Below are 21,981 nucleotides of genomic sequence, written 5' to 3'. Positions count from 1 at the left end.
TGGCGTTGAGACAATAGCTCCCAACATATTCAACGATGGCCGACCCAGAAGAATATTGTAAGAAGTGTTAGCATGTACTACTATGTACTTCACTTGGATTTCCTTGTATTCCTGCTCGTCAACACAGAAACGAGTAAAAAGCTTAATGTATCCCTTAGTGCTGACTCTTTCTCCCGAGAAACCAACTAGAGGGTCATCGTATGGAACGAGCTCCTTTTCCGAGATGCCCAACTTCTTGAAGGTGTTCCAGTACAAAATGTCTGCCGAACTCCCCTGATCCACCAACATTTTCTTCACTATGCAGTTGTGGATTTCAACACTAATTACCATTGGATCATCTTGCACGGGGTCAATTCCTTGAAAATCAGCATCAGTGAATGTTATAGCTGGTAACCTCCGAACGGGTTGTCTATCGACCGAATTGACCGAACGAACGGCGCGCAAATGCCTCTTTTGTGCCGAAGAAGTTGAGCCTCCACCGGCAAACCCCCCGGCGATGGTGTTGATGACTCGCCTATGGGAAGCTGTAGGCTCATCTTTCCTTTCGCGTGACCGGCTTCGGTCGTGGCGAGGTCTATCAGCCCGGTCTTGTCGAGGTCGGTCGTGTCTAGGTTGATACTGGCGCAATTGATGCGAATCGGGCCGATCAACGAAATTATGAAGCTGGCCTTGCTTGATTAAATCCTCGATTCTGTCTCGGAGGGCCGCGCACTCCTCGGTAGAGTGCCCCCTATTGCGGTGATACCGACAAGATTTGCTAGTATTGGCGCGTGGTGGCGTGACAGCTCTTTTTGGGACGGCCAACACCTCTGATGCTAGAGCTTGTTCAAGCACCGCAGCTCGGCTTGCATTGAGGGGAGTATAATGAGTGTATTTCGGACCCCGCGTTGGTCGGTCACGAAGAGTTATCTCCTTATTTCGCCCCCGATAGGATGGTTCTACTGGCTTGTCAGACTTTCCCGATGGTTCAGCTCGGGCTTGATTTCGGAACTCAGTCAACTCCTCCATCTGCATATATTTATCGGCTCGTCTTCGAAGTTCATTCATGTCTGAAGGGGGTTTTTTGCACAGGCTATTGACGAATGGCCCGGGCTTCAAAGCTGTCGTCAGATGATGGAGTGCCACTGCAGGATTAAGATCCCGAATTTCTAAAGCGGTTTTGTTAAAACGATCCATGAAAGCCCGGAGAGTCTCCTTCTTATCCTGCCGAAGACTAACCAACGACAGAGATGTCAAACTGTGAGGCCGACTCGTTGCAAATTGAACCGTGAACTGAGAAGATAGGGTGTTGAACGAGTCAATAGAGTTGGGGGGAGCCGAGTGAACCAGCTCAAAGCTCGGCCTTTTAACGATGTGGGAAAAATCCGACACAGAGCAGCATCGTCCGTTGTGCTTAATGTTACCTGCGTAAGAAAAACATCAAGATGTTCGTCAGGATCCGAAGTACCATCATATTTATCAATCGGCAGCGATTTCCAGTTATCCATTAAAGGCAACTGCATGATAGAAGGTGTAAAAGGATGCCGGTGTGATCCCACTGTTGCTACATCGGTGGGATGTCCAACTGTAGGCAGGGCCGATTGAAATTTTTGTGGTGCCGCAGCCGAGGCATGGATAGCTGAGGTATGGATATCATGGGATTGGTAAGATCCGTGTGTTTGAGCGTTAGTAGGCTGGGTAGGTTTCCATGAGGAGTCTTGACTCTTTAACGCCTCATTTTCGGCTCTCAAAGCCGAAAGTTCCTTTGCATCCTTCTCGCGCTGCTGTTTCATTGCAGCCATCTCCTGCTTGAGCAAGCGCACGGTCTCGGTGAGATCAGTTTCGTCCTCAACTTGAACGTGCTCTTCCTCGGTTTGGTGATTTTCCGTGTTCATTCTCCTTGTCTTCGTCATAGCCTTGTTAAGTCTACAAGTCTTTCTCGGTTCGGCCCCACGGTGGGCGCCAAAATGTACCTGTCTGAAGGGCACACTAGTAATCTTCTCGTATTTGGTGGGCCGAACGAGAGTTCCGATCGAATATTCTGGTGAGGGGGGAGGTACCTGCAAAAGGCACTCCAACGCTCAAGTCAGGACAAAGCACAAATATCGATAGTAATTAATGAACAGTGACGTTACCTCGTGACATGAGCTATTTATACTGACATTTATGAGCCCGGATTCCCATGGGCCCTGCAACAGGATTACTGGATTAGGTAATGTGCCTCTAATCGGCTTATTGGTATGATTAACTCTTAATCCCTAATTAGGGGGAGTCCTTAACTCTTCATTAGTGGAGATCTAAATCTATGGATCATGTGGTGGCCAATCGGCCACCTGGTTCGGCCACTCGGGTGCCGATTGGGTGTCGGAGCCAGGTGGCCGAATAACCTTACTAGTACAATATTAAAGAGAGAAGGATTATAAAATAGCATAATCTTCGCCTCTCTTACCTCAAACGAAAAAAGACTAGTCTATCTATTCATGGAACACGTTGAAATTAAACTTGAAAAAGAGACAGAATAAGTAGTGGCTATGGCTAACCTACCACTATTTTATCCACTTTAAAGTAAGCTTTACGATGATTAGGTTGAAAAATGCAACAAAAGGTGGTGTGTATCTCAGATTACCGATCCAAAAGCTATATATTTAATTCCGCATTGTGAATTAAGAAATTATTTTTCACAATAAATTTGCACCAAAGCTTATAAATGTAAGATAAGAAAAGCAAATGAAAAAATAAATAATGCACAGAAAATAAAATAAATTATAAAATATGTTGCGAAAATTATTATATAAATAATATAACTTTTATTTACACGATAATATCTCATGGCTAATTTGTTTTTATGTTTTTTTTATTTATCCTAATGATAAAATGATGTTAAAAATAATTTGTAAATGATATTATTATGAGTTTAATTTGTAACTGAGAAGAATATTTGTTGCGTACCGCAGAAATACAGCTGGGGATGGGCCTGTTTGACTTGGAAGTTGTGACTCAATCAATTGATTATGTTATTCGTTGGAGTTATCATCGAATTTGTTAATAACAACTTTTATATATATATATATAGAAATTTAGTTGATCATGTATAGTAAGATTTTTTTTTTCAGAACCTAATATTTAAAAAATCTAAACTCAATTTCACTCAAATCAACTTCTTGACAAGGAGTGAGAAGAGAAAAAAGCAAAATAAAAAATTATTTACTATTAATTTATAGTTAATTAATTTTGTAAAAGAAAGACCATAGATATAATTTTTTTTATACTTCTATTCAGTATTTTTTAATCAAAATTAAACTTTTATTTCAATAATTTATATTTATTTTTAATGCAAACTTAAAAGAAAACAAATTTTATGCTTTTATAAAATATTTTCATTCAAGTCAAATATTTTAGAGAAAGTATTTTCCCCCTCTTTCTTTTGATCTATTCTCAACTCATAAAATTAAAAAAAAAAATACTGATTATTTATTTGTTTTCTATCTCATTTCTATCTTTTTTTTTTTTTTTTATCTCTTTCATGTATTTTTTATTTTATCACACAACCTGTTTATCTTTTATTTTTCTTCTATTTTTCTCTTTTCTTCTCATTTATCTTCTTTCCACCCAAATCCACTAAAATTTGAGTTGGAAAAATACAATTATTCTAAAACTAAACTTTGGACTTGGATTGCCTCCAGCAGCCAGCCATCACACATTCAACCAGCCTGTAGTCAAAATCTAACCATTGATTTTTATATTTATTAATTTTATAATAATTGAGAAAATAAAATTGAGAGTTAATATTCTAGTTCTCTCTCTCTCTAGTTGTAGTTAATCCTCTCCCCCAAACTTTCTAGAAGACGAAATAGGATATGGAAAAGAAACTAATTGATTGCTTTTGGTCTGTGGTTTTGTTGGTAGCAACTCCTATCAACTCTCTTTTTGTTTGCTCCCGTACAATTTTAGCATGCTCTCTCTCTTTCTATCATATCCCTCAATTTCTGACCTAATGAATCCTGATTTTTGTTACACTAATTTTGCACTCATTTTTATCTCTTTCTCTTTTATGTAAATTATACGGATATATCGCATTTCTTATTTTTCCACTTTAGTTTCATTCCAAGGGTGTATACATGTACAAGGTTGTTATTGAAAGATCATTTTTTTTTCCTGATCACATGCATCTTGATAGTCAATCAGATTCAGAAAAAAAGGAAAACAAACTTTAAATTAAACTAAAACAAAAACATGTGAATCATATTAATAAGCCACTAAATGAATTCAATTTTCATTAATTGTATCCCATAGAATGAATGGAAAGAATCACCATATACAAGTTCAAACGAAAAAAGTAAAATGAAAGTGAGGTCAACTGATACTGAATACAAATTGGTTCTTGGGGTGGTATTACTTCATAGAAAAACGCAAACTAGAACTTCAGTAATGGCAATCCACCAAAGAAGATTTAGAAAAGACAATCACTTTTTCTCTTTGCTGAAAAGAAAACTTGGATTCTCTATGATCATCATCGGGTGCTGGAAGATTCAAGTCCAACTTGAAGGGTTTTTTGGCTTCTTGATATTCATGGCTACCACTACCACCAGCAACAACATTTCCACCACTCATAGACGTTGTCATGGAAGCATGCACAAGACTTCTGTGCCTCCTCATGTGGCCCCCCAAGGCTTGCCCTGACGAGAACTCAGCACCACAGATAGAGCACTCGTGAGCTTTGGCTTTCGTTGTAGAAACAGTTCCAGTGCTGGTGTTTGGTATTTTCAAGGAGAGGGTGGTACTTGTGGTGGGATCATAACGATCATTAATATTCTCTTCAATATTGTTCTCAAAAGTTGTAACTGCTTCTGAGAAAGTGCCGTTTTGCCTAGGCTTCTTGTGACTGGCTCTGTGTCCACCAAGGGCTTGGAATGAAGGGAAGCATCTGTTGCAAGTCTTGCACTGGTAAAGGTATAGCCTTGTTGACTTGTTATCATCATTGTTATCGTTGTTGTTCTCGTTATCATCATGACGTGATGCCGGTGCTGTCACGTGGTGCCTGCCTTGAGCCAGAAGAATGAGACAATTGGCCATGTCTTCATCTTGTCTCAATTCAATGGTGGTGGTGGTTGTGGTGCTATCAATGGAATTGGAATTGTTGGTGCTACTTGAGGTTGAATTAGGCATGAGTAGCCTAAGAGGGGATGGTGCCCTTTGACGCTTGGTGCGTTTTCCTTTGATGATCATTTGAGTGTCATCCTTGGAAACCACGAGAAATTCTTGTTGGAGCTGCATGTTGATTTTGTTGTTGTTGTTGGTTGAGGATGTTGTGTGTGAAGAATGCAAGAGAGTGGGGGTTAATATATTGGTGGTTGGTGTGAGAGAAAAGGTTTCAAGTAGGGCAAAAGGAATAGCCCGTGATTATAACCGCGTTTTGGCTTTGCCAGGCTTGCGTTTTCTAACCTAGGAAAAAATATATATATATATAGGGATAATATTGTATTAAGAGGGTGTGTGTGAAGTGTAGGTGAGAGAGAATGTGAAGTATGAGGAGGTGAGGCAAGGAGTGAGATTCGGTTGGCTTTGAAGCAAACCCATTACTTTTTCTCAACGATTCCTTTCTGGAGGATTGGTTTGCAAGCCTGGAACCACACACAATTTCCAACTTTCACCTCACTTTTCTTTTTTATCTCCTTTTTAATTATTTCCCTTTCTTGTGTCTCTTCATTCTTAATATAACTCCTACCTTGCTAGCTAGCTTCCTTGGTTTCTAGTTGTACATGTACAGCTTTTAATTTAACTAATTTTTAACATTTCAATCGAATTAACAAACTAAGCGTAGAGATCATGGGTTGGACACGATCCTTATGACTTGTGATGCGAGATTATCATGTAATATTAATTATTATGTTAGCTTGTTGCACCCATGACTTTATCATATGATTCATGGTAGTAGCTATACGCACTTGCTAAGAAGGGAATTAATTCATGTGCAGTTGACCCCAACCACTTATACTTTGCACATTTGTCACTACCTCAGTGGACAATAATATCCTATATCCAACAATCACGCCGGATATATGCATGACCCTTATAATTAATTATCTGATTCCATATTTCTTAGTCCTTCCCAATCATTTGGTGTCGGTAAAAAGCACAGTATATTTTATACATAAACCATGACTCCGTCTTTAGTCCTAATCAATTAATGCAAACCCTCATTACATACATCGTCGTTATTTCTTTTCACGTTAAAATGTGAACAAATTGTGTGTACGTAGTGGCGCTTTCACACCAAGGGATCTTAAAAGTTAAAATATTCATCCTATAAATAGTCAACTACTTTTTTTCCTCTCTCCTAAACCAATCTGATCAACTACCCGAATCAATAACTACTTTATTAAACATAACAATTTAAGTGTAAGAAAATATAAGTTCATGTTGTGCGAATCGATAGTGTGTTAATAAGTATTATCTAACTTAATAATTAACTAGCGAAATTGAGTTATTATAAGACCTAATATAACATGGTATACGTACGGCAGAATATTTGTTTACTTTAGAAAGGAAACGATGTTAATGAAAAAAAGACAGTGGAGTATAGAAACATGCATGGACGGTGGGTATGACGTAGGGGTTATGATAAATTTGTGGTGTAAGGTATAGAGTATATGGATATAAGAGGGTAAGAGAGATTCTTAGCGTAAGGAATTCTAATGGAATGGAGGGGTTGTCAGGGGCACGTAACAGCAACGCCAGCATTGATCAGGTGTAGGGTTAGCTCATTGCTGCAGTTAGTGGCTTAAAGCAAAGCATCTTGTTCACTGCTAAATAATCTTAATAAAACACTTTCTCAATTATTTGTGGATTTAATATAATAATAATAATGATATAATTAATAATTAATCATGTTCAATTAATGCAAGAATTATGCATGCCTACTTGTCGATCTACAACACTAACTCGCCACCTTCTCGTATCTAATTAGAAAATATATCAATCATTATTTGAGATTTTTTTTTTATCGAGGGAACATTGTCTGACAATCTTGCTTGAGCGTAGACAAGACACAAGGCGAGTTTGATGGTGAGAATACTGTGTAGTGTGTAATTCGTATATAACAAATAACATGTATTCCATAGCAGTGTATGAACGATATTCCACTTCACATGCAGGGTACACCATCGGTTGTTCGAAGTTTGAACCTTAGAACACGAGATAATATATAATTGCCACCAATTCGGGTTCAGCTAACCCAATTACATCGATGTATCAAATTTTATTAATATTTTGTAGCTGAAATCGATAATTTAATTACCTTAAATTTAAAAATTATTCGTTGTCTTTTTTTATTTGTTACATATAGAAACCAACAAAACAGAAAATTATTCGTTGTCTTAAACCCATGCTTTTCAAATATTCGGATGTGTAAACCGTAAAGTACTAATATTTTAATTTCTGCATTAGTATTTTAGTTTTTGCAATCTAGAAGATTATTTTTTTATGTTTTATCACAAAAATTTATAATAAATAAATAATTTTAAATATATAAATTATATTATAACAAATAGCAGGAAACACGCAAATGTTATATACATATAAATGATTTTTTCAAGTAAATATTAATTAAAAAGTTTAAGAAGATAGACAACCGTATTTATTTTTTTGTTACAAATATAAGTGTGTTTGGTTCAGCTTTCAAAAACCCAAAATGTATGTATATAATTGATTTTAAAAGAAGAAGTTACAAATAGTAGCTTTGAACGATTTACATGTGGTGTGGATACTATTAGAGATTTAACTAGTATGATTAAATTAGTTAATTCTGTAAGATTTAATTAAATTCATAACTCACTTCATATTCTAACAATTCTTGTCACTCGAGTCAATCACCAATAGATATTCATCTTGTAAATTTTATATTCGAGATATCTAATTTTCAATATGAGTGTTGAAGATCTCATATCGAATAATATGATAACCAAATTAGTTTATATAAGCAAGAAATAATTATTACTTTACATGTTAAACTTTTTAAAGTTGAGTTAGAAATTTGTATCAAAGCTATAAAGTTAGACACCCATTAGATTTTGACAAACATCAACCCATTCATGCTTTAATGCAAAAACCCTTATGTATAAAGTAAATATTTTTATTTAAAAAATTAAATTCACATAAGCATAAATATTAATATAATATTTAAGTTTTTATGCAATATTTTTCAAATATATGAGTAATCAATTTTTCTTAAGTCGTGTGATGCGAGGGATCAACTTAGTGCTCCCAAATTTGATTTCTATTTGTGTTAAAATAATTTTATTGTCAAAAGCCACATTCTACGAATGCATATTAATCTTTGGTTATCAACTTTGGGACATTTCGTGAATCATGTTCATAAACAAAAAAAAATTCTTAAATATCATTATTTATTGTATTTATTAAATATAATACAATATTTATAAAAAAAATAGTTTCTTCTTTATATAATATTAATTAATATATTTATTACATATAAATAATTTTGGTAGTATTAATAATCCTAAAGTCTTAGGACACTTTAATGTCTTAAAATATATATGTAAAATAAAAATGTTTTAGACAAATTTTGGATTATTTTAAGGATTCAACTTGAGCATAACATATCTGTTTTATTCTATTTTTAAAAAATGACAACTATGTTAAGAAAACACAAAGTTTTTTAACAAAAAAAAAGGAATAAAATTAACCATTTTTCAATACTTTCTAACTATGCAACTCTAAATTTCTCATTGCTTTAGGAGAAATGTAAAAGTAAAGATCACCCTTGTTGAGCCAAAAATATTATCTCCATTTTTTCTATAATTAAAAATTAATTTATACTAAAGATATTTCCTCTAGTTTTTTTTTATTAAAATTAAATCACTCAAAATATTATTTTATCTATTTTTATCCTTTTTATTAAAAATAATTTCTAAAAATACAATAAATGATTGAGTAAATAAATAAATAAATAAAATCCTAACAAATCCTTGTTTCATGATTAAATTGCAATTATTTTATGGTAAGAAATATTTGGAAAGTTATTGGTAACTTGCTTGGTTAATTAATAAACATTTTAGGTTCTATCCTTATGCATAATAGACTCTCAAATTCAAATTTTAGTTTTGAAGGACTTCGTAAATGAGTTTCCCATGTTTTATTGATAAATGTAAACTTCGGAAATGACTTTGCATCTTTTCTATGAGCACCTCCAACGGGGTGCTTAGATGTATCTTAAAAATAAGCAACAGAAGTTATAAGAATTTGTCATTGGAGTGATCCTACATGGCAAGAAAAGTTCCAATTTTTTTTAGCTTCGCTGCTTCAACAAGGAATCACTACAAGAAATTCGTCATTTTGCGGCGGTTTTTTTTTCATATTGCGGCGGTTTTCGCCCCCCTCAAAATAAGTAACGGCATTTTATAAAAACGCCGCAGTTACGTTCGCCACTAGCATTATACGGCAATTTTTACCAACCTCCGCTACCTTTTCCATTCTGCGGCGTTTTGTTTAGCGGGGGTTTTTGACCTCCTCAATTTGAATGATTTTTTTTTTATTTCACAATATATTTTATTTTTTTAATTTAAATTACATTTAACCTGTATAAAAAAAATAAGGAGGTACTTATAACATAATCCAAATTCCATTAGATAATATTAACTTTTTTATAATAAAAAAAATTTAATGGGAATACAAACTATCAATAGAAACTAATGGACAATGGATTGATAGTAATGAAAGTTACATAACTACAAAAGAGTAACAACAATCAAAGTTAATTCAGAAGTCCAAGTTGACAGCAAATACAACACCACAATATATTACCAAAAGAAACTAAGTTTTTACAACACTTTATAAATTCAAAAACCATGATAACCTAAAGAAGTCTACAATATAAGAAACTAGGTCTAAATATTAGACTCGCTATTTAAGTTGCTACCACCAGATGATCCTCTAGCATCTAACGGTGATTCAGGTTCACTTTCAACGTCACTAGGCTGAAATAAAAAAAATAAATTAGTATCAGTACAATTTAGAGATAAAGGAAGTGTAATTTGGTCCTAATATATAATTCCATAATTCAAGTGCAATCTCCAAGATCAAACTAATAAGTATCTTAAGAAATAAAATTGAATAAAATTGTCACTTCTATATAGTGTTGAAGCAACAAATAAGAGAAAGAAAAAAGTGTTTATTGTTTTTTTTACTAGCCTGTGTGCAGTCACATCTAACGGCCGATGAGCTTTGAAATAGTGTTTATTGTTTTTTTTACTAGCCTGTGTTTATTGGGCCAAAATTTAATCTCTATCCAAAGTTGTTTGTTACGGTAAAAATTAAATATAGGATTTTTTTAATTAAATATATCATCTTTATAATTTTTGAACAGAAGAAAAAAGTACTTGGTACTCATACTTTATGTATATTATTATTTTAAAGTTTTAGAAAGAAAAAAAACGGTTGTAAAAGAAAAAAAAGTTCAAAAAAGAAGTATAGCTATTATAATAAGTATTGACGAATACAACATGCCTAATCAATATGTGCTTTAGTGTTTATAATTTTTTATTGATTAATATATATATATATATATATATATATATATATATATATATATATATTAATTTCACTTATTTTACCTTTTAATTTTTTTAGTTTACCCATCCCAGTATCAAAACATGCCCAATATAAGTGACACAAAATACAATACAATATTTCACCAATAACCAACTTTATGTCCCACGAGAAAAATTCTGGTCACTATAAATAAATGTATAAATCCTAATCATGATTTACTTATAAGTTAGAAAAAGAGTATGATGGTAACATTATTAGCATGTAACCATGGACCCAGGAGACTCCAGATAAAACATCTAGAGTACAACACAAATCAACAACTGGAAATTTAAGGAAACATTCTCAGGTTCCCCTGTGGAAATTATACATGACTAAATATTTTCCTCTCAAAACACATGCTGTCCTCACAAAATCAAACATATGATTTAACTAGAACATGTATTACTATCACAACTCAGCATCAAATGGTAAGCATTAATGAAAAAATCCATATCCATTTCCAGTTTTATATTAATGCAATCCAAAATTCTAGAGACAGAAGAAAATTACCTGATGACCATCATGGCAAGACAATGAACAAGCTGTGCAAACTCCAGCATTCCCATCTGGAGTACAGGTGAGGCAAGAGAAAATTGCTTGCCTTTTCATATAACCTTTGTTGTAGGTACATTCCTTGCCATCATCACCCCCCAAAACTAAATCAGCTTCCTACAAAAATGAAAAAGCCAATGATTAAAGTGTCAAACATTTGAATCATGCCACATTCTGACTTCTGAGTAAAACAAAATCAATCATAACAACAATAAGTCAGCATTAAGAGGAATAGCTCTGCCCAACCACAATTGCTTATAAAGCTTGAATCTCAATCAGCAGCCTCTTCCCAATACAGAAAAGTGCACAAGAAAAAAAACAATCTCACTTCAGAATTCAGATGCAAATCATATGCCACAATTATAGTGTATTTCATTCACATACACAAGTTACCTTTCTAATTCTCAAAAAGCATGCTTGAGAAAATGGAACTAAGCTAGAAACAAATAATGAAAGATAAAGAATAAACTATCATAATTATTGAAGACTATCCCAGCAACAGTGAAGGAGTGAACCACACATTAGATTTCATGTAATTTAAAGGGCTACATTTCTAGCAATCCAAAAGATGTAGGAAAGCCAGCCATAATTATACAATAATGCTATCAAAAACCATACATGTGCCCCATTAGTAGAACATAATAGAATAATGGATAATCACAAAATAATTTCATCTCATTTCAAATACACTTATGAATCATCTTTAATGCTTACTCAATATTCACTTTACATTCCCCTAACAGAATAAATTACAATCAATAAGCAAGGATAAACAATAGCTTTATCAACCAAATGAGACGTAAAGTAACAACAACAAATAACCAACTCATATACACATAAAACCTCGATCGTTTCATATAGATATGAAAGTACAGCAGAAATGTAGAAAATGACTTACCAGTTCCCGTTCCTCGACTTCATCAAGGTACTCGCCGATAGTAACGGCCGGTTCAGCTTCATCGTCAAAGGCACCTTCCATTTCTATGCGGTAAACTTCGGCTTAAGGTTTCGGTGTTTCACAATCCGTTCCTAAAATACAACGCAGGGGCTGAAATTAATAAAAGGAAAACAAACTTAAGCACGTGGATAAGGAATATTGCGAAAACCTAGCACGGATCCCCTAGATTGAGAAAACCCTAGATTCCACGAAAACAAAAGCAAAATTGAAAACGAAGGGCGAAAAATAAAGAGCGGAATAAGCACTATTGCACCAAATTTTGTGAGCGAGACGCGTTAGCAGAGTTAATGGTGGAACTGCTAGATCATGTTGCGGTGAAGGTGCGGAAAATTGGTACGATGATGGGAGAAGGAAGAGAGCGATACTTCATACTTTGGAGTAAAGAGCAGAGCAGAGATAAACACGCGTTTTGTGAAAGGGGGGTTAGAGGGATTGGGTGAAAATAAATTGCGAGGGAAAATTTTCGGGGAAAATTGTCTTTGAATTTGGGAGGGTATAAACCCCCTCAAAAATTGATAAAAATCGCCACTATCTTTACAATTTTGAGAGTTCCCCCAAAACGCCGCAACTCATGTTAATTTGAGGGGGTTTTTAAAACCTCTGTAAAATAACCCCCACTAAATAACATTTTTTTTGTAGTGAATGATGCTTAACACTATAAAATTTAAAATGGAAAGGTGTGATTGGTTCATCCAGATCCAAGCTGGAACGTGCACATAGGTTTCGCAAACAAAAATCATAGAAGGGTCTAGCGTCCCCGCACCAGGCAGTCCCCATGGCCGTCGCACCAAAATTTTCATTGAATGATGAAATCATCTCCATCCATACTTGTTTGCTGAAGACCCCATCAAATTGATTCCCTTTGTGCACATGGTCAAGCATTAAGTTGATGAAGTAACGATCCATTGGTGGATGCGAACAAGTTCAGGTCCGTGTACAAAAAGTGGATGACCCTTCCACTATAGTATCACCAGAAAATTCATACTTCATTAGATGTTGAAATGTAAATTAGAAATGTAAACTAGTGTTCAACAAAAACACCTAGATTTTCCTTCCATCACATGTTCATAAATAATACACAAATCTTTGAAACAGGGGATGCTTTTAACCCTGCATGATCGCACATTCGCATCTGTTTGCATTGTTATGCAAAAGATAAATTATTCGCATCACCCATTGTAACCCCTCTCCAGATTACATATGCTAATTATAACTAATTATTTATGGTTAATAATATTTATATTATTATAATGTGTAGAAAAGATACTTAAACAAATGAATTAAATTTTATCTAATTAAAGTTTTATTCAATAAAAGTCACTAGATATTACAAACCATTTTTATAACAACTTAGTAAAATAAAACCCCCTCATCCTATGCTCTGGATTTTTGCATCTGACCTTCTAACTGCACATCCAATTTTTTTGCATTATGAGATCTCCAATATCTGGGTTTAAAAATATTTATGGGGTTAGACATTTAATTTCATTCATTTGTCACACAAGCAAATCATACAAGTGCATAATAAGCTCAAACAATTATCAATACACACAACAAATTGAGAAGATTTTTCATTAATAATAATCCAAATAATGCAATATGCTTATGAGAATGAGATGCAGATTTTGACTGAAAATATACTTTTAAAAATCATTTTGAATCAATACTCCATGGAGATTTTTCCTTTTGAGTGTTTAGTAAAGCTAGAGCTTAACATCACTCTGTTCAGTGATTCGGCAATGTCTCACTAAACGCAAACAAGTAGACAGTAGTCAAAGAGTCAGTACACCCGGCAGGCTACCACGGCACAGAATCAATAAAGACTGGTCATCTATGGAATTGTCCATGCCCTCCCTAGACCAAAGGTCTATCCCGCAGACCAGAGGTCTCGTCTTACCCATTCTACTCAAACCCCATTTACTATCTTCTGACACTAGTAACATAAAACAAATACCTCAGTCAAACTTTCACAACCATATCAAGCTCTCTCTCACTTTATCATTTTCTTTATCCATCTTGTACTGCCAACTGTCCTTGACAGTACCCACTATCACAATCAATCTTTTGCCACCAATGTCTCGGATAGTAAACATAAAGAAAAGAATTCACGTAAAAAGCATCATTTCAAAATTACAAAACTCATTCTTTTTCTATCAAATATCTTTGATAAAAAATCATTTCTCAAATATTTCTTTTTTTGAAATTCTTTTCTTTTCCCCCAAAAATATTTTTGACTCAAAGACCATAGTATGCAATATGCAACATGTTTCACTATTAATCTATCACTTCAAAAATTAATCTCAATCAAACATTTCAAATACAATTAAAACAATTTCAATAGCAACATTCAATCATAAACAATCAACCACTTCAAGATTCAACCTTAAAACATCAAATTTATCAAAAGTACAATCAAAACCATATCAACTAACCTAAGGTTCCATACATCAAAATTTATAAGTAAAGATCAATACTTATTCTACAACTATATAGACATGAATAAAATTAAACATCTAACCCATACCTATTTCTCCAAGCTTGCTAGTTTTTTCCTAATTTCCTTGATTTCTTCTTCTCCTACAATTCTTTTTCTTCCTCTTATCTTCTTTCTTTCTTCCCCTTTTCTTGAAATTTTAGTTGTTTACTCCTTGTTTTACTCCTTGGTTATGGAAAAGATGGAGTATTTTTTTGTGTTTTTTTGGCATTGGTTTATGTCTAGTTGTTAAGGGTTGTTGGTGAGCTTTTTGGTGTGTGGTTTCTCTTATTTATACTAGTCTCCACCTCCATTCTCTAATCTTCTAGATTTGTAGATATTTCTTGATATTTCCTAAGATATTTTAATAACATAGTGATTAGGTGTCCATTTTGTAGATATTTATAGAACTTTCTAGAATTTTCTTGAATTATTTAAGTATCTTAATGATTAAGTTTCCAATTTATTTAATAATTTGGTGATGAGATGTTCACTTTCTAGAATTTTGTAGAGTTATTTAGTTATCTTAATGATTAAGTTTTCAATTCATTTTAATCACATGGTAATTATGTGTCCCTCTTTTTTTGTAGAAATTTATAGAACATCCTAGAATTTTGTAGAATTATTTAAATATTTTAATGGTTAAGCATCTAATCCATTCTAGATTTCTATTATGTAGAATTTTATAGAACTTTCTTGAGTTATTTGAATATCTTAATAGTTAAGCTTCCAACCCATTTAATTATTTGGTAATTATATATCTACTTTAGAGAGTTTTGTAGAACTTTCTAGAATATTGTAGAATTATTAAAATATCTTACAAATTAATTATAATTTTGAGGTACTAATATCATCATTAGAATCTTGACCATTAAAAATATAAACTTTTGTCTCTTGATCATCTCTTAATTATGTTAATTAATATTAAATAAATTAGAATTTGCTTATGTGTCATAATTTGATTGGTTGAGACTTGTATTTTAATTTCTCCTAACTATACATTTTTATTAATTATTCCAAGCATACTATATTGATGATAAAATTATTTATAACCTTTTGAAAATTTTTTCATAATTTTCTAGCTTAAGGTTTTAGCAGAATAATTTTTTTCTAGTGAAATCCTTAGAGAATTTTTATAAATTTTAATTTATAGATTTTCTCTGTTAACTGTATTTATTCTTAATCTACACTCAATAAATTATTATTTAAGTTACAGATTACTTAAATTTTCTTAAATTGAGTTTCTCATATTTTATAGCGTGCTCTCAACACTGTCCGAGAAACAGTCAAATTAGATAATAAAATACATGTTATTGAATTTAGAAAATCTGGTTAAATAACGCTACATAAATTTCGTTCACAGTAACTTAAGTAGTATTTAATATATATAATAATTTACAGAAACACATAGATAAATAGTTACAAAATTTAGGATGTTACAGCCATCGTCTCCTCGTCTCCGTCGGCGTCCGCTCCGCCTTCCTCGTCCCCATGGTCGTCGCACCAGCACCAGCAAATCCAGCGCCACCACGGATCTCCACCGCCTTGTGCCGTGCGTCAGGGCCAAGGGCGCACTCCTCATGGCGCTCACCTCCGACGAAGGCACGCGCTTGTCGCCAACCTCGCGCTAGTCAGATCCACCACCCAAAAACCATCCACACCTTGTGGTCGTCCCCCCGCACTAACCACTCCTCGTGGCACACTACTCTTCGAAGGAAAAAAAGATTGATGATTGATCGATGTCGTGAAGAAGGGCACAATCGATTGTTCAATGATTACTTCTCTGAGAATTCAGTTTACACAAATGCTCAATTTCGACGAAGATTTCGAATGCAAAGGCCCGTCACTATAAGAAAAATACTAAATAGCGACCGAAATTAGCGACCGAAATTTTTCGGTCGCTATTTTGCAACCGAATTAGCGACCGAATTTTTTTGGTCGCTATTTTGCGACCGAATTAGCGACTGATTAAAATAGCGACCGATTTAGCGACCAAAAATTTTTGGTCGCTATTTTGCGACCGAATTAGCGACGGATTTGGGTGGTAGCAAGCAAAATCGGTCGCTAAATCGGTCGCTATTTAATTGTGTTTTATGAAAGCATGATCTGTGACGGAATTAGCGACCAATTTTGAATAAATATCAAAAAAAATTGCGACCGATTTTATTTTGGTCGCTAATCCTAAACTTTTGAATATTTTAGCGACCGAATTAAAATCGGTAGCTAAAACTTTTTTTTTTATCATTCAAATGTCAATTGATGTGGCAATTTTTATTAAAATGTCAAAGCTAGGATTCAAACTATGGACATGGAGTTTATAGGCCACGCATGGTACCGCTGTGCCACTTTAATTTCTTTGTATAATATTAAAAGTAATATATATACATAATATAATATCTTTTCTAAACTTTGAAAAATCCTCAACATTATATTAGATATCTTTTAATTTAATATTAAATATCTTTTAATTATAAAATATAATAAATCAAATCTAAAATCTGTAATAATTTATTTGATACAAATATTTAATATGAAATTATTTATTATAAATTTAGTTATGATTTTTATAATCTTTTAATTTAATACTGGATTTCTTTTGATTATAATATTTTAATATATTTTATTTGAAATATCAATTAAAATATTTTATTACCTTTTCATTTTAATTTATTGTAAAAGAATAAGAATATTTAATTTAGCAGTAATAAAAAATAACTATTATAAGATTTAATTTGTTTAATTTTATTATTTATTATAATAGTTTTAGTCGCTATATTGATAAAAAAAATATTTTTAATTAAAATATATTTTTAAATTTTAGTTAATTTATTTCATTCACTCACTTTATTAAAAAGTGATAAAATATAATTTATATTCAATTAATTTAATAAAATAAAAAACTTAAAAATATGTATTTAAAATCTATAACAATTTCTTAAATACAAATATTTAAAATTTTAAAATAAATGTTTATTTATTTATTTATTTTAAATAAATTAAGCACAAATTAAATGTTGTGATTTTTTTTAGAGTATTCATCCTTAAAGTTGCAGGCTCAGTTACTTGCTGTAGAGAAGGAGAAACATAAATATTGAATAATTCATCTTTTAAAAACCATCAAGGATCTCAGATCAAAGTTAGAGCAAGTGAGTATAGCTGATTTGTTTTTAAATTTTTATTGAAATAAATGATCAAAATATATTGCCTCTTTTAATGTGTTGCTTCAAGTCAAAATTAGCCAATCTGATTACAAAATAAATTAAAGGCAAAAAAATCACGTATCAATTCATATCATAATCAAATTTGATTATAAAAGAAAAATGAAAGATCAAATATGGTTCCGTGAAACATCAGTGTTTTAGTGACCGATTTTATTCGTAGCTACATCAGTGTTTTAGCGACTGAAATAGAATTAAAAAAATTACCGGTTCAACAAATACCAAATTTTGTTTGCTGTCAATATTGTTCCTCTATTACACTAAATTTTGTTGGTCAGTGTGTCATCAAAATGATGTAAGATTTTTAGCTAATCATCATTTTTCTATTTATATTGGGAGCTAATTTTTCTCTCTTTATATTCTTGAAAATTCTTATCTTTACTTATGTTAATATAATATTCTCTTTTTTTTAATCAAATATATATAATATTTATTTGATGATTGAATTCATAAAAAAACAAATAGTATAATATCAAATTAATATAATCATAATTAAATATAGATAAAATCGTTTTCAAAAAAATATATATTATCAATTATATATATATTGTAAATAAATAAGTCAGAATATTTTGATATTAAGTATAAATTTAAAAATTTACACTAAATCTTACTTTTTGTATTTTTTTATATAATATAAATTTAATAATTCAACCAAATTATGTGATATTATTACACTTAAAATTATGTATATTAGGAGTATTTTTTTTTCAACAGGGAAAAATTTATAAGAAATCTTTTAACTTCCTATTTAATTTGATTTCTACTTGTCATAATTATTTATGAACTAGATTTTAATATTTTAAAATAAATTATCATCAAATGAAAATAATTTTATACTATAATAAGAAATTATTCATTATAAATTTAAAAATTTATATGTCTAAAAATATCTATTTATACAAATTTTAAATATAATTTATGTATTCAAATATGAAATTGATTTGTATATATAATTTATTATATTAGTTATACATTATATATAATGAATATTTAGGTTAAATATTACACAAACTAAAAAGATATTTAGTTATAATGAATGCTAGCATAAAAAAGATATTTCTTGACTTAATTATATGGAGTGTAAATGAGTTTAGAATTACAAAGGTTAAATTACAAAGAAAACATTAAAAAAAAATTACGCAAGAAACAACTAAATCGGATTCTCACTCGCGACTTTTGGATCTTTTAAATTTCGCAATCCCGCGCCTGCGAGGGAAAACCAAAACAAAATGCAAAAACAAATCCCCTCCGTCCAAAAAGATCCAACGGTCCACGTCAGCGATCTGCATCCTACCCCTCCCAACCAATCAAATCCCAGCGAAACAACCTATATATACAAGAACACACACCAAATCCCTCTCATCACAAAATCCACAACCTCTCCATTGTCTCATACAACCTTCAAGCGAAATTCCAGCAATGGCAAAGGGAGCAGAGAAGAAGCCAGCGGAGAAGGCTCCGGTGGAGAAGAAGCCGCGAGCGGAGAAGAAGATTCCGAAGGAAGGCGGCGCCGACAAGAAGAAGAAGCGGTCGAAGAAGAGCGTGGAGACCTACAAGATCTACATCTTCAAGGTGCTGAAGCAGGTGCATCCTGACATCGGTATCTCGAGCAAGGCCATGGGAATCATGAACAACTTCATCAACGATATCTTCGAGAAGCTTGCACAGGAATCTTCTCGCCTCACCAGATACAACAAGAAGAACTAAAATCCAGTGAAATTAACATATGATTTAAAGTTTATTCCGTTCTAATGTAGATTTAGTCGATCGTAACAAATGTTAGAGAGGTTTTCTGATCTGAGGATTTCGAAGAACTGGACGAATTTGAAGTTTTTGTTTACTCCGAGTTTTCCAGATTTTAGAACCGTTTTAGCGACCGAAATAGCGACCTATTTGATCCGTAGCTACATCAGTTTTTTTAGCGACCGAAATAGCGACCGATTTTATCCGTAGCTAAATCAGTTTTAGCGACCGAAATAGCGACCGATTTTATTCATTTACTAGCGACCGAAATAGTGACCGATTTTATCAGTAGCTACATCAATTTTTTAGCGACCAAATTAGCAACTGATTCATAAAATGTTTTTATTAAATAAATACAAAAAATAGCGACGGAAATTGCTACCAAAAAATTCGGTCGCAAAATTGGTCTCCAGAAGTTAGGAGACCAAAATTTTAGCGGCGGATTTTTATTATCTAGCGACTGATTTTTCGGTCGCTAAATTGCGACGGAAAAAATTTCGGTCGCTATTTCAAATAGCGACCAGGGTTTTAGCGACGGAATTTTTCGGTCGCTGAATGTAATAGCGACTGAATTTAGGTAAATAGCGACCGATTTTGGTGGTAGCTAAAACTTGATTTTTTTGTAGTGCGTGTTCCTTAGAATTGTAGAAGCCCTTGGTCATTATGATGATTATTTCCAGATGAGGGTTGATGCAACTCGAAAGAAGGGTCTTTCACCATTACAAAAATGCACAGCTGCAATTCGTATATTAGCATATGGATCAAGTGCTGATAGTACAAATGATTATGTTCGAATTGGTGAAAACACTACTGTGGAATGCTTAGAGAGATTTGTATATGGTGTGTGCAACATATTCGAAACTGAATACCTTAGGAGGCCTAAAAATGAAGATGTTGAACGACTACTTCAAATGGGGAATGCACGTGGCTTTCCAGGTATGTTAGGGTCTATTGATTGTATGCATTGGGAATGGAAAAATTGTTCAGTTGCTTGGAAAGGACAATTTTGTCGAGGTGATCATGGCAAACTCACAATTATGCTTGAAGTTGTAGCTTCACAAGACTTGGATTTGACATGCTTTTTTTGGCACGACAGGTTCAAATAATGACATTAATGTGTTGAATACTTTAAATGTGTTTAATGATGTTTTGTCAGGACAAGCTCTTGTTGTACAATACATAATGAATAGAACCCAATATAATATGGGTTATTATCTTGCTGATGGTATTTATCTAGAATGGGCTACATTTGTGAAGACCATCCCTATGCCACAAGGAGAAAAGAGGAAATTATTTGCTGAACAACAAGAATCGGCAAGAAAAGATGTAGAGCGAGCATTTGGAGTATTGTAATCTTGATTTACAATTGTGCGTGGACCAGCACGTGCTTGGCGTGTTGATACATTGAAGAATATCATGTATGCATGCATCATACTAAATAATATGATAGTTGAAGATGAGAGACACACATACAATATTAATTTTGATTATGATAATGGCGGTAGCGAAGTCTCGACTACCGATGTATCTATTGGTCCTCATTCTATTTTTACTGCAACATACTTACAAAGGAGGGCACATCTTCGTGATAGACAACAACACCGACAACTACAACACAACTTGGTGGAACATATTTGAGAACGTTTTGGACATCATAATAACAAAAATTAGTACGTATTTATTGTTATAAATAATTTATTGTGCATTTATAGTATTATGTAATTTCTTAGTTTTTATATTTAATTTTGTTGTAATTTTTGGTAAATTCTTTTTATTATGTAATTTCATTTTATTATGTAATTTCTCTTGTTTGTTATTCATATTTATATATTATCCATAATAATTAATTTTTTAAAAATTTATCATAAAATGTAGTGTGAGTTGTCAAAAAGTATAGTATGAGTTGTAAAAAAGTGGAAGTGCTTATAAAAATTTTCATTGGAGCAAAAATTGTAAAAATATAATATGAATTGCTTATAAGTAACGTGACACAGCAAGACTCATTTAAAGTGGATGAAACGTAGATAATCTAAACTTGTTTTAAATTTGAAGGTTTTTTTTTTTTTTTCATTTTGTCTCTTTCATCATAGTCTTGATTGCAACAACTGGTAAAAATAGTTAAGGTATAGTCTTAAGTAGAGAAATTGGCTAATGATTGTTGTTGTTGTTTTTCTTTCCTTCAAAGATAATTGAAAACCCCTCCAGTTATATACGTGGATTCTAGGTCTTATATATATTGAGCTTGGAAAAACCCCTTTAATTGCTTTAGTTTAGAAATTGTTGAATATAGACTAGGAAGTCTAAATTTATCATACTTATAAGGAAGCCAAATAGTATGCAAACTCTAACAAGTTTTGGATTTACTCAGTGTTAGGATTGTGTATATATGCATCCTCTATCTTAAATTCAATACTTTATACTTTTTTATTCATGAGAGTTCCTAGTGC

General features: G+C 32.5%; 4 protein-coding genes across 5 annotated transcripts; 2 read left to right on the top strand and 2 right to left on the bottom strand.

Annotated features, from left to right (window-relative positions):
- Positions 1-4,194: 4,194 nt before the first annotated feature.
- Positions 4,195-5,426, bottom strand: LOC109793722 (zinc finger protein ZAT5). The gene has a single exon (XM_020353188.3). It carries the CDS (start codon positions 5,251-5,253, stop codon positions 4,402-4,404), a length of 852 nt encoding a protein of 283 aa, XP_020208777.1. The 5' UTR covers positions 5,254-5,426; the 3' UTR covers positions 4,195-4,401.
- A 4,351-nt stretch (positions 5,427-9,777) lies between these two features.
- Positions 9,778-14,824, bottom strand: LOC114916659 (uncharacterized). 2 transcript variants are annotated; one of them, XM_083061109.1, is made up of 4 exons: positions 14,622-14,824; positions 12,038-12,168; positions 11,098-11,256; positions 9,778-9,974 (listed from the first exon to the last, which is right to left on the bottom strand). In XM_083061109.1, exons 2-4 carry the CDS (start codon positions 12,116-12,118, stop codon positions 9,885-9,887), a joined length of 330 nt encoding a protein of 109 aa, XP_082917235.1. In that variant the 5' UTR covers positions 12,119-12,168; positions 14,622-14,824; the 3' UTR covers positions 9,778-9,884. The 2 variants fall into 2 exon arrangements, with proteins under 2 accessions (XP_082917235.1, XP_082917237.1); XM_083061111.1 differs by lacking the exon at positions 14,622-14,824 and having other exon boundaries at positions 12,038-12,187.
- Positions 14,825-19,170: 4,346 nt separating this feature from the next.
- On the top strand, positions 19,171-19,855 carry LOC145949750 (histone H2B.11-like). Its single transcript, XM_083060619.1, has one exon. It carries the CDS (start codon positions 19,211-19,213, stop codon positions 19,496-19,498), a length of 288 nt encoding a protein of 95 aa, XP_082916745.1. The 5' UTR covers positions 19,171-19,210; the 3' UTR covers positions 19,499-19,855.
- A 162-nt stretch (positions 19,856-20,017) lies between these two features.
- On the top strand, positions 20,018-21,550 carry LOC109818772 (uncharacterized). Its single transcript, XM_083060617.1, is given in 2 exon segments — positions 20,018-20,470; positions 20,631-21,550. Coding segments are annotated over 2 exon segments (798 nt in total). The 5' UTR covers positions 20,018-20,214; the 3' UTR covers positions 21,173-21,550.
- The last annotated feature ends 431 nt before the right edge of the window (positions 21,551-21,981 follow it).

Source organism: Cajanus cajan, chromosome 7 (genome assembly GCF_000230855.2).
Source record: "Cajanus cajan strain Asha chromosome 7, NIPB_CcT2T_4, whole genome shotgun sequence".
Classification (NCBI taxonomy): Eukaryota; Viridiplantae; Streptophyta; class Magnoliopsida; order Fabales; family Fabaceae; genus Cajanus; species Cajanus cajan.
Note: the sequence above shows the minus strand (reverse complement) of the source record. Positions and strands in the feature narration are given on the sequence as shown.